We start from the raw sequence: 12,258 nt of genomic DNA on the forward strand, positions 1-12,258 counted from the left end.
CACTGAGTCACCCAGAGCAACTTCCAGTCCCGCAAGCTCCATTCATGGTAAGTGCCCTATACAGATGTACCATTTATTATCTTTTATAGCATATTTTTATGATGATTTTTCTATGTTTAGACATCTTTAGATACACAAATGCTTATTATTCTGTTACAATTGCCCACAGCATTCAGTACAGGAACATGCTGATCAGTTTAGCAACTTAGGCAAAAAAGGCTATCCCATATAGTCTATGAGTGTAGTAGGCTATACCAACTAGGTGTGTGTAAGTGGACTCTCTGATGTTCTCACAATGACAGAAATATCTATGAATGAATTTCTCAGGATATATCCCACCACAATGTGGCATATGATTGCGTGCTTCGTGGCAGAATATATATTGAGAAATTCACATATATATATACATATATATATACACACATAAAATTCATACACACACGCACACACACACACATACACACACATACACAATTAGTAATTAAGGGTCTACAAATAGGGACTAAGTTGCTACAGCATGGAAAAAAAACATCAAACACTGACATCTGTTATTGATACTCCTGCCTTAACTCTCAGGCTACCTTGCACATCACCTGATAAAAATTTTCATAGTTCATCTAATTTGAATATGATAACATTCTGATGATGAGATCTCACTTGTGCAGTAGAAATTTGTTCCATTTTTGAGTATTCATGTAGGTGGTTAGAATAATTCTGTCTCTGAATAACAGAATAAAAGAATAAAATATTATTTTACTGTCTTTTGAAAAATATAGCTTTCATATAGCTCAAGCCACATTATCTAGAGATATGATACATTTTGTCTTAACTAAGAACAGAGATCCTTGTTTCTCTAGTACAACCAATGATTAAATCCTTAATTCTTTAAATTTCCTCATGAACTCTGGAGAGAAAATAGAATTTCAAATTCTACATAGCCGCCAAGATTCCCATGCCCTGGTGTACACTCCCTATTAAATCACCTCCCCTTGAGTGTGGGTGAGACCTGTGAACGTGATGGGATGTCACTGTCTTGATTAGATTCTGTTACATTACATTTTGTCACAGAAAACTGGAGAGAGATTTTCTTGCTGGCTTTGAAAAAATCATCTGCCATGTTTACTTGGTATGGATGGTCAAGTGCCTAGGACTTGAGGGTGGTCCCTGGAAGCTGAGGGTGATGATCCCTGCCAACAGCCAGTAAGAAAATAGGGACCTCAGTCCTAAAGCTGCAAGAAACTAAATTCTGCCAATAACCTCAAAAACTTGTAATCCTGCGCCTCATATAAGATTACAGTTTCAGATGAAATTGTAGACCCACCTTGATTTCAACTAAGTGAGACCTTGAGCAGAGGACCCAGCTGACCTGACTCAAAAAAAATTGTGAAACAGTAAATTTTAATTTCTCTATGATGCTAAATTGTTGGTAATTTATGATACACCAGTAGAAACAAATACAATAGATCTCTCCTACTTCCTTTTGCATATATTTATGTGTGCCTCTATTGTGTGTGTGAGAGAGAGAAAGAGAGAGAGAGCAAAAGAGATGGTGTAATCATTCCATCATCTTTACTAGGAAAGTCTGTAATAAGCAAAGCCAAGTATAACTCTAGAATTATCTACCATGATGATGCAGTTGCCACATGGAGAATGGGTTCTCAGTTCTCAGTAAAATGCTGGGTGCTCTTTACATTTCTGTAGGTAGAGGGACCAAAAGTATGGAGAAATGACAAACGTGAGCCACGTGACAACGTTTCTCCTCATGGGCCTTCCTCATGCACCAGCACTAGACACCCCCCTCTTTGGAATCTTCTTGATGATCTATGTACTCACCGTGGTGGGGAACCTAGTCATCCTGCTGGTGATTACGGTGAATTCCCACCTCCACACGCCCATGTACTACTTCCTGACCAACCTGTCTTTCATTGACATGTGGTTCTCCACGGTCACTGTGCCCAAGATGCTGATGACCTTGGCCTCCCCAGGAGGCGGAACTATCTCCTTTCACGGCTGTGTGGCTCAGCTCTACTTTTTCCACTTCCTGGGGAGCTCCGAGTGTTTTCTCTACACAGTCATGTCCTATGACCGCTACCTGGCCATCAGTTACCCACTCAGGTACACCAGCATGATGCGTGGGAGAACGTGCGCCCTCTTGGCCACAAGCACATGGCTCAGTGGCGCTTTGCACTCTGCCGTCCAGACTTCCTTGACATTCCGTTTGCCCTACTGTGGGCCCAGCCAGATCCAGCATTACTTCTGCGATGCACCACCCATTCTCAAACTGGCCTGTGCAGGCACCTCTGTCAATGAGATGGTGATCTTCATCAACATTGGGATAGTAGGCTCGAGCTGCTTTCTCCTGATAGTGCTGTCTTATGTGTCCATCGTCTGTTCCATCTTGAAGATCCGCACCTCAGAGGGGAGACACAGAGCCTTTCAGACCTGTGCCTCCCACTGCATTGTCGTCCTTTGTTTCTTTCTTCCGTGTTTTTTTATTTACCTGAGGCCAGATTCTAAGGATGCTGTAGATGGAGTTGTGGCAGTTTTCTACACAATGCTGACCCCCCTTCTAAACCCTGTGGTGTATACCCTGAGGAACAAGGAAGTAAAAAAAGCTTTGTTGAAGCTTAAATACAAAGTAACATTTTCTCAGAGCAAATAAATACTATGATGTAGATTTGCTCATTTTAAAAAACAAATGGGATGATATAGTGTGATGAAGCACTTAAACTATAAGTTAGTGGACATAGATAGAGTAGTTAAGGTACCTTTCACATTCCATGAGGGGAAAAGGTAGTTTAAAAAATATTACTTTTGACATAGAAAATACAGATAACTATACAAAAATCTAGTATAGAAAATCTAGTATAAAAATTGGTATTAAAAAAAGCTAATATAGGCATCAACATAAAATTTATCATTTATAGTTCTCAGTATAAAATGTTATACAAAACCCCCTACTCAGGAGTATTTATTTCACAGGTTTTTTTTTTGAAGAATCTAAAGCATCCCAAATTTTTCTTTATGATGAACATACTTAAATTTTGATCTAACAACTTGTTCATCTGTAATAGGCTTATTTTTCATTTTTCCTGTTTTATTGAGTTATAATTGACATATAATATTGTTTTTGCCTTTTAAAAAATAAATGTTCTGATTGAATCTCAGGTAAGAGAGTTGATTTATTCATATAGCTTGGTTGATAGTATGCTTTTAGTTTGGTTGTTAATGTCTTAAGCACATACTTAAGAATTTATAAAGATGGGGATACTGTTCAAGGAGAGCAAAACATATCAGTGGTCACTCACTTGTGTTTGCTCTGTACAACTGCCTTCTCAATTCTTTTAGTGGCTTTGTGTGTGTATGTGTGTGTGTGTTTGTGAGTGTGTGTGTTTCAAAGTGACTATTCCTTTTCCTTAACACAACTTGACCCTGTTTATTGCTCTCATATTGGCTTGTTATCTTTCTTGGTAGTTCTGTCAGGACAAGCGGTGGCACTGACATGCTTCTTTCAGAAACTAAGAACAATCATCATCTTGTAAGAGTCCTGCAGTTTCTCAGTTTTATGAGTCAAATCAGGACAAAATTAACCATAGATATTGCCAATCTCCATCTCATATTCTGACCTTGAATTTCTGTGCTACCTGACCAAATGCCAATATGTAATCCAGAACCATGCTATTCTGGATTATTTTATTACAGATGGTGGTAACTGTTCCTGCTGCCCTGATTAGCTCCTTTACTCACATCTTAGAGTCTTAGAAATTCAGCCACACCAACAAAAATCCATTCTGGGATAGGAACACACCACATTGCAAGCTGGATCCAGTGACATTTCTTATTTAGAAAGCAAAAAAAATTAAAATATAATTAAGTAACTTGTTATCACAGGATTTCAATGTATTTATTTTACAAATTAGAAAAATAAGGCCTAGTAAAGACAAAATACCCTAAAACAAATGAACAAACCTAATGCCTTGCTACATAGCTCATACTTGTGGGCATCCACATGTAATGGATGATATGGTGGAATTGCACATAGACAAATAAAAACACAGACTCAAATATGTTTAGAAATAATTTTGTGCTCTGTACCTTAATTTCCCATCTGTAAAAGACCCCCTCTCAAAATACTGTTATGAGGATTAAATGAGTCAATAGAAGTAAAATTTGTCTGAGTGATACTGATTCATAATAAAGTCTTAATTAAAAGTTTAAAATTCAAACCTGGGGCCAGCCACCAGCCAGATAGTCTGATTCTCAGAATCATTCTCTTTATAAATTATTTCATGATTTCCTAGCCATTGATATAGTACTTTTAAAGATACATAAACATATTTTTCTTTAGATCACTGATAATAAATTACTGTTGTAATTAACATCATATTGACAATGTAATCATTCTGATTAATTTACTATTTTGATAAATTGAATATTCCTGTGTTTATTCATTTTCAAGGAATTTATAATAAAATACATGAAACATTGTAGTCATACTGAATTAAATTATTCTAGAATAGTTCATAGGCAAACTATTCTAGAATAGTTCACAAACACTAAACATTATTGATCTTGGGCAATACTAGACACTCTATAAGAATTTATCTCAATCATTACAAGAATCTTACGTAATAGATAGTATTATTAAATGGAAAACTGAGGAAGGTTACTCAAATTCACAGTTAGTAAAGGATATGTTCAAAGTTAAACCCCAGACTGTGTGGCACCAAAGTCCATATTGTTAAACTCTATCCTATCTTGCTATCGCTCATTTTGGAAACTTTCCATATTTGCGGGGAGCAGGTAAATATCCATAAACATCAATAAGCATTGAAATAAAAAAGCACAGAGTTTTGTATAGTTATATGTATTTGATATATCAAACATAGAATTTTTTAAACTACATATTTTCCCCCTCACAGAAGATGAAAACACCTTTCTTACTCTACTTACACCTGATTTAAATTTCAAATGCTTCATCACCCTATACCATCCAATCTGTTTACTCATGTGCTCCACATTAAGCTGTGGCTTCTTCAAGGAAAAAAACATGTCTTAGCTTCATAGTAATAAACCTACATAAATCTTGACCTGATATTTTTAGAATGTTCTTCCTTCTACAGACTCTTAATTTCAATAAATATTTACTTAACCTTTTGAGAGATACAACTTCTGATCTACAAGTAATATTACATGTCATTCCTAAACAAATTCCTTCTCTATCTACATAGTTCCTATTTTCTTTATTCAAGTTTCTAATAATTTTAGTTTGCTAGACACCTCCACTTAGAGATAAAACTGTTACGCTAAAATTTGTGTGTCTAAAATAAAACTTTTCTTCCTCTTCAACATTTGTCTCTTATATGCTATGATGGGCCCAATAAAAGGTACCCTGAAACTCAGAGTTCTGCCCATAATCTTCCCTTATACATTTATTCTTCATGCAATTGAAAAAGGGTCAAAGAAGAGATAAATAGAGAAAGATGAGAGAGGTACGATGACATGAAATATTAGCAAAAGCTCTGGAAAATAAAGAAAAATGATGGATAATTTTAATATTTCAATAATGATTCTTTTACATTTTCAAATAATAATTGGGACTACCTTTTCTTGTAAACACATCACTGTGTCATTATTATGCTCTGTGAGTTATTTAATATTTTCAAAAGGGAAAAGTAAAAAAGAATAAAATAATTTAGAATTGATGTTTGTATTCCACATAGGAAATGATTAAATCTGAACAAATTTTTCGTCACACTGTGCCACATTCTGATCTATTATCTTGGGTTTCTCCTCAAATAGCTGCTCTGGAGTACCAAACTTGTCCACTGAAGCTCATTATTAGTTGTATCATTTCCCTGTTAATCAGTATTTTTAAAATATTGTTTGGTAATGGCATGATATGTCTGGTTGATTCTCTAAAGCTACATTTTCTGACTTAACTAGCAGTTGAATTGACCTTTTTATCTTTATAAAATGGCCTTTATGTCTCTTACTTCCTACTTTAAAGAGTACTTTATCTGATTCTAGTATAGACATATCAGAATTTTTGTGAGTTTTTTCCCAGTGTTTTTGTGGCAAAATTTTTTTGCTTTTTTATAGTCCATTGTGTGTATGTTTGCATTTAATATAGTTTCTTATTATTTTTTTAGGCTGTGTGGTAATATCTTTATTTTATTTGTATTGTTTACTGTATCTGTAATTACTGACGCTGTTGGGTTCAAATCTAACAGCTTGACATGTTTTTCATTATTTTACTTATTTTTATTATTCTATTATCTTTTTATGATATTCAATATAGTTTTCAATCTTATAATTTACTTACCTTAGTATTTTGATCATATCCTAAATAATCCAAGATTCCTATAATTATTTAACTCCATTTAATGGCTTTCTCTATATTTTTGATATTGTTGTCCTATATTTTATTTCTAAATGTTATAAACCTCATAAGATGTTATTGGTGCTTTAAAAAGGCAACAGTATCTTATATTCACCTATATATTTACCCTTTAAAATGTTATTTATTCCTTTTTGCATTTCCATATAAGATCATTTTATTCAATTTTGGAATTTCCTTTCTTAATTTTTATAGTCAGACTATATTTTATGCAGTTTGTACTTGTTTGTAGTGCAAGGTTAAGTCTGATACCAACCACTTAGTCATGCTGTGTAGAAATAACAGTTTCCCTTTTTTGTTTTTAATTTCTAAATTTGACTCATCTCTTTACTATTTTTAAGATCAACATTATAGAGGTATAATGTGCATACACTAAAATGCATCTATTTTAAGCTCAGTATGATGTGTTTTGACAAATGTTAGCTACCTCCACACTCAAGATAAAACCAAAACAAAACAAAATGAAAGAAAAAACACTATTACCATAATAGAATCCTTCTGTATCTTCTCATTTATCCTCCTACTACCTCTCCCTTCCCTTCTCCTCCTTCTGGTAACCTCTAAACTGTTGTCTATGTCATCTTTCTATTGAACATTTACATGTTACCTTTGTAAAGTATATGACCAAATCTTTTGCCCTTTTGTCATTGGGTTATTTGTTTTTGATTATTGACTTGTGGGATACCCTCACATGTTGCGGATTCAGGTTTTTTATTGGATTTATGCATCACAAATATTTGCAACTCAAGTGTGCCTTGCTTAGTTACATCCTGAATATTATTTGAAAAGCACAATTTTCAATTTTAGTAAAATTCAATTTTCAATTTATTTTAATAACATGCCTTTTTTTTCTTTTGTAAGAAATGTATACCTACTCCATATTTATGAAAGTTTTCCCTACTTTTTTCCCTAGAGATTGAATAGTTTAGCTTTTACATTTAGTAAATAGGCCAATTTAAGTTACTTTTTGTATACAGAGTGAGGTAATAGTCAAAGTTCAGTTTTTACTGCCAGGTAGCCAGTTTTTTCAGCATCATATGTGGAATGCATTTCAATTAAAAACCAACTGACTAATATGCTTGGGTCTGGACTCCATATTCTGTTTAATTAATCTCTTTGTCAATACTTATGCCAATTGAGTACACTCTTGATTACTATGATTTACAATACTTATCACAATTTTTATACACACAAGTTGTATGTTTCTGTGCCTTCTATGTATTCTATGTGCTTACTTGTACACCTTCATCCCCAAAATGCTCCAATTGCCCCTTCGTTATTCAGGTTAATGTTTTGACATCTCATTTTCTTCTAATCTCTTTCAAATATCTCTTAGATGCTATTTATATTTAATCTTTGTAGTTCAATAACATTAAGTAACTGGAAGAGCAACGGTTTTGGCCCTTTCCTCTTTTGGTATTTTCCAGGACCATACCATTAAGAAGTAACTGCTGTTATACATACTTTCTCTGGGCCTCTTTAAATTTACAATCTCCATAAATGTCTTTGACTGTTACTGTGAATTAATTATATAATGCTCAATAATAGATTTGTGTAAATCACCTGAAGACTATTTTTGGGCTCACTATACAGATATAGGAAGGGTGGTGGTTCCCCTTTACTAATCTGGTCCCTTTATGCTACTCATTAGGAGAAGTTTCATTCTTCATGTTTAGGAAATGGTGTTTAACAGCCAGCACAAACCAAATAGCACAGCGACCAGTCCTTTTGCTAACTTCACTTAGTAGATTTTACCAGCCTTGTCTCCTAAGATACACTGTCAACCAGGTAATTTTACTTGAAATGTTCCCAGGTACTTAACCCAAACATTCATAAAGTTAGACTCCTTATTCTATCCCCAAAACATACCCTTCTTACTTTCTCTGTTTGATGAGTTATATTATAACTACCAAAGCATAATAAACTTCTCCATCAACTTTACCTTGAATTGGCTACTATTTACCATTCATTGCACCACTCTCAAGTCCCACTGCTACTGCCTGAATGTGGATTTTCACGTTTCTTTTATTTTCCTTTTTTGATATGCAGTTGACAAAGTTCTTGAGTTGAATTTTCTGCCCTAAAGCTTACCTTCCCATCTTACATATTGTTACTAATTATATCTCTACAAATGCTGTCATATTATTCTTACATTGCTGTATTTCATTAACTCTCTCGAACTTGCAAAGTAAAAATCTTCTTCCTAGTGTTGTATACAAGTTCCTCTATGATTCAATCTATTTTTATGATTTCTCTTCATATGTACCCATCCTTCTTTTATAGTGGAACTACAAGCTCCTTGAAAAAAAGCTCTAAGTCTGTTTAATATTTGTATTCATAATGTATAGCATATAATAGTCATTCAATACATATTGAATAGATAAATAGGTGGACTCTGGCAGGATAATCCTACCCTTTCTGAAGGAAGAAAAGAGAACATAAAAAATGCAAACAAAAGTCAAACAAATATAACTCAGAGTTATTTTATCTAACTTCTAACAAATAAAATACCAAATTTAAGAAGCTTTATTCAGTGGTCAATGTTCATACTAATTTAAAAAGCATCACATGAAACATCCTTATAGTCTTGGAACTATTTGATATTTGACTATTGTAGTGGATACACAAATCTATACAGGTGTTAAAATTGTATAGTACTTAACACACACAAATGAGTAAGCGTAAACAGGAAATCTCAAAAATCTGTGGATTATATCCATGTCAATATTCTGGTTGTAATATTATGCTGTAAATTTGCAAATTGTTACCAATGGGGGAAACTGGGTGGGGTATACAAGGGATCTTCTGTATCATTTCTTACAATTTTGTGTGATTCTACAATTATTTCAATAAAAATTTTAATGAAAAAAGACACTGATATTTACATTATATATCATCATTTAAAAAATAAATTACTTTCAACATTTTTTTTCAAATACTTACTATAGTAATTTAAATCTTTCAGTTTATTTCCCAGTTGAAGCTAATCATGGATCTCTCCTTGGGTACCCGTTACACTATCAAAGTGGACCGTAGACGATGCTACACTTGTTTTTCTCTCACCACCCGATGGCCTCTATGGATGTAGAAACCTTGTTAGTTCTTTTTATGTAGCAAAGTATATCATGTGCGTTAATGTTTATTAAGTGTCTTATAACATTTTACGTAACTGTGATCTAATAAAATAGTGTGATACTAAAAGGAATTGGAAAGAATCTAAGAAAACCTAAGAGCTAAGTATTTTCGGTCTTGTCCTCAGTTTTCTTCTTTGCAAACTGAGTAGGGTTATATGATCATACCATTCTGGTTTTTGGGACCGAACACTAATGATTAACCTCCTTACATAGATCGCTACAACAGTTTATATAGGTCATGCTTAGACAGTTAATACTGTTTTCCTCTCAGCATAGTTTCAAAACCTACTTAGGGCAAGATATGTCAAGAAAGGGATGTTCCGCTAATGCCCTTTTGGAAGGCAGCTCCAAGTCCGAGTAGTCTAAGATGTGCCCTTTAGTTTGAATGGCTGCCTACCAGTTTTCTTTTTCTTCTTCTTGGTATGCTAAGCAGCGTTGACACTTATTGCACTAACAAGACACATGTGACATTTAAGTTAAGCATATATTTTTAGAAAAATTAATTTACACATTCATATTTGGACAACTGCTTGTGAAGTTCATGGTCAAAGCCTTAACTCCCCGATAGTGTCCAAAGTTCATTTTATATGTTTAAGCCAAACAAATGTTACTTGTAGACAGTATAATCACACAAGAATACTGCCTAAGACGTGGTTGTAAAATTAGGGGATACTCTCAATACTTTTTGATGTTATATTTTTGTCTTTAAAGTCATTTGCCTATATTTGTATATTTGTTATTTGTTTCCTGTTTACTTACAAAAATTTATAGTTGCTAAAAATAGAAGCTTTGCACTTAGGATAAAAGTCCAGGAGTTCTGTAAATATAGAAGGAAGATCTAGATAGATATACAAGCAACCAATACAATATAAGCAGTGCATACAGTGCATAAGTAGACAAATGTTTGCTTTCAAAAATCTTGGAGATCAAAGTGAAAAAAATTAAAGATTAACTTGTAAATATGAATACAGCCATTCTTCTTGAGAATTAAGCATTTTCTAATGTAATATTTTCATCATATTGTATTATATAATGACTTGTGAATATTATGTGATTTTTCAATATAGAGGTTTTAGAAATTGAAAGAAAGAGCTTTTTAAAAATCTTGATATAAACTGCACAAAATAAAAAATAAGAGTTTTATGGTGGATAGTAATTCTGTAAAATATTTATAAAAAGAATACAAGTAATCTACTTTTCTGAAGATATACTTACTATAACCTAAAAAGAAGACTAGGCCATTATCCTTTCTCTTAGATTATCACCATTAAATGACTGCTTAATCTGACATTCTGTGACATTCTGACAAGAACGGCATAGAAAAAAATAAAAATTTATTAGATTTTCATTAAAAAATTAAGATTGGATAATTAAAGTATTCTTTAAAAGTATAATATTTATGCTGATGGTTTAATTTAATTATAAATAAAATAATAAGTTAGCCATTAATGGCCTATTTTGAATATTTACTCGTAGTCAGTACTGGCTTACTTTTTAGCTTGAGCAGAGCTTTCTTCACTTCCTTGTTCCTCAGGGTATACACCACAGGGTTTAGAAGGGGGGTCAGCACTGTGTAGAAAACTGCCACAACCTCATCCACAGCATCCTTGGAACCTGGCCTCAGGTAAATGAAAATAGCAGGGCCAAAAAAACAAAGGACGACAATGCAGTGGGAGGCACAGGTCTGAAAGGCTCTGTGTCTCCCCTCTGAGGTGCGGATCTTCAAGATGGAACAGACGATGGACACATAAGACAGCACTATCAGGAGAAAGCAGCTCGAGCCTACTATCCCAATGTTGATGAAGATCACCATCTCATTGACAGAGGTGCCTGCACAGGCCAGTTTGAGAATGGGTGGTGCATCGCAGAAGTAATGCTGGATCTGGCTGGGCCCACAGTAGGGCAAACGGAATGTCAAGGAAGTCTGGACGGCAGAGTGCAAAGCGCCACTGAGCCATGTGCTTGTGGCCAAGAGGGCGCACGTTCTCCCACGCATCATGCTGGTGTACCTGAGTGGGTAACTGATGGCCAGGTAGCGGTCATAGGACATGACTGTGTAGAGAAAACACTCGGAGCTCCCCAGGAAGTGGAAAAAGTAGAGCTGAGCCACACAGCCGTGAAAGGAGATAGTTCCGCCTCCTGGGGAGGCCAAGGTCATCAGCATCTTGGGCACAGTGACCGTGGAGAACCACATGTCAATGAAAGACAGGTTGGTCAGGAAGTAGTACATGGGCGTGTGGAGGTGGGAATTCACCGTAATCACCAGCAGGATGACTAGGTTCCCCACCACGGTGAGTACATAGATCACCAAGAAGATTCCAAAGAGGAGGGTGTCTAGTGCTGGTGCATGAGGAAGGCCCATGAGGAGAAACGTTGTCACGTGGCTCGCATTTGTCATTTCTTCTTATAGGAGGGGCTCTTTCTACATAGGAAGGAAAACAAATCCAACATTTACTAGAAAATATTTTAAATGAAATATGGCAACTACATTTTGTCTGGTAGAGACTACAAGGGTTAAATATTCCTATATCTTTTTCATAGTACTTTTGCTTTATCATAGTGCTTTTAGAAAAAGTAGTTGCTTCCTTATTAGAGTAACAAAATTAACAAAATAGAAAAGAATTAGCCAAATAATGAAGAGGAATAATTCATATAAAAGCAGCCAAGTATAACAGAAGAATAAATACTGTGTTCTGTTTTCAGTAGAATTAGAAAATATATATA

At 34.5% G+C, this 12,258-nt stretch overlaps 2 protein-coding genes across 2 annotated transcripts; one reads left to right on the plus strand and one right to left on the minus strand.

Annotated features, from left to right (window-relative positions):
* On the plus strand, positions 1-2,662 carry LOC107502257 (olfactory receptor 10G9). Its single transcript, XM_016129308.2, has 2 exons — positions 1-47; positions 1,702-2,662. Exon 2 carries the CDS (start codon positions 1,727-1,729, stop codon positions 2,660-2,662), a length of 936 nt encoding a protein of 311 aa, XP_015984794.2. The 5' UTR covers positions 1-47; positions 1,702-1,726.
* Positions 2,663-10,987: 8,325 nt separating this feature from the next.
* On the minus strand, positions 10,988-11,932 carry LOC107502248 (olfactory receptor 10G7-like). The gene has a single exon (XM_016129304.2). The coding sequence runs from the start codon at positions 11,930-11,932 to the stop codon at positions 10,988-10,990; it is 945 nt and encodes a 314-aa protein (XP_015984790.2).
* Positions 11,933-12,258: the final 326 nt, after the last annotated feature.

This window comes from Rousettus aegyptiacus, unplaced genomic scaffold, assembly GCF_014176215.1.
Source record: "Rousettus aegyptiacus isolate mRouAeg1 unplaced genomic scaffold, mRouAeg1.p scaffold_m13_p_5, whole genome shotgun sequence".
NCBI lineage: Eukaryota > Metazoa > Chordata > Mammalia > Chiroptera > Pteropodidae > Rousettus > Rousettus aegyptiacus.

What these genes read in the sequence shown, in the direction of transcription:
- LOC107502257 (XM_016129308.2), top strand. Translation starts at nt 1,727, where the DNA reads ATGACAAACGTGAGCCACGTGACAACGTTTCTCCTCATGGGCCTTCCT.
- LOC107502248 (XM_016129304.2), bottom strand. Translation starts at nt 11,932, where the DNA reads ATGACAAATGCGAGCCACGTGACAACGTTTCTCCTCATGGGCCTTCCT.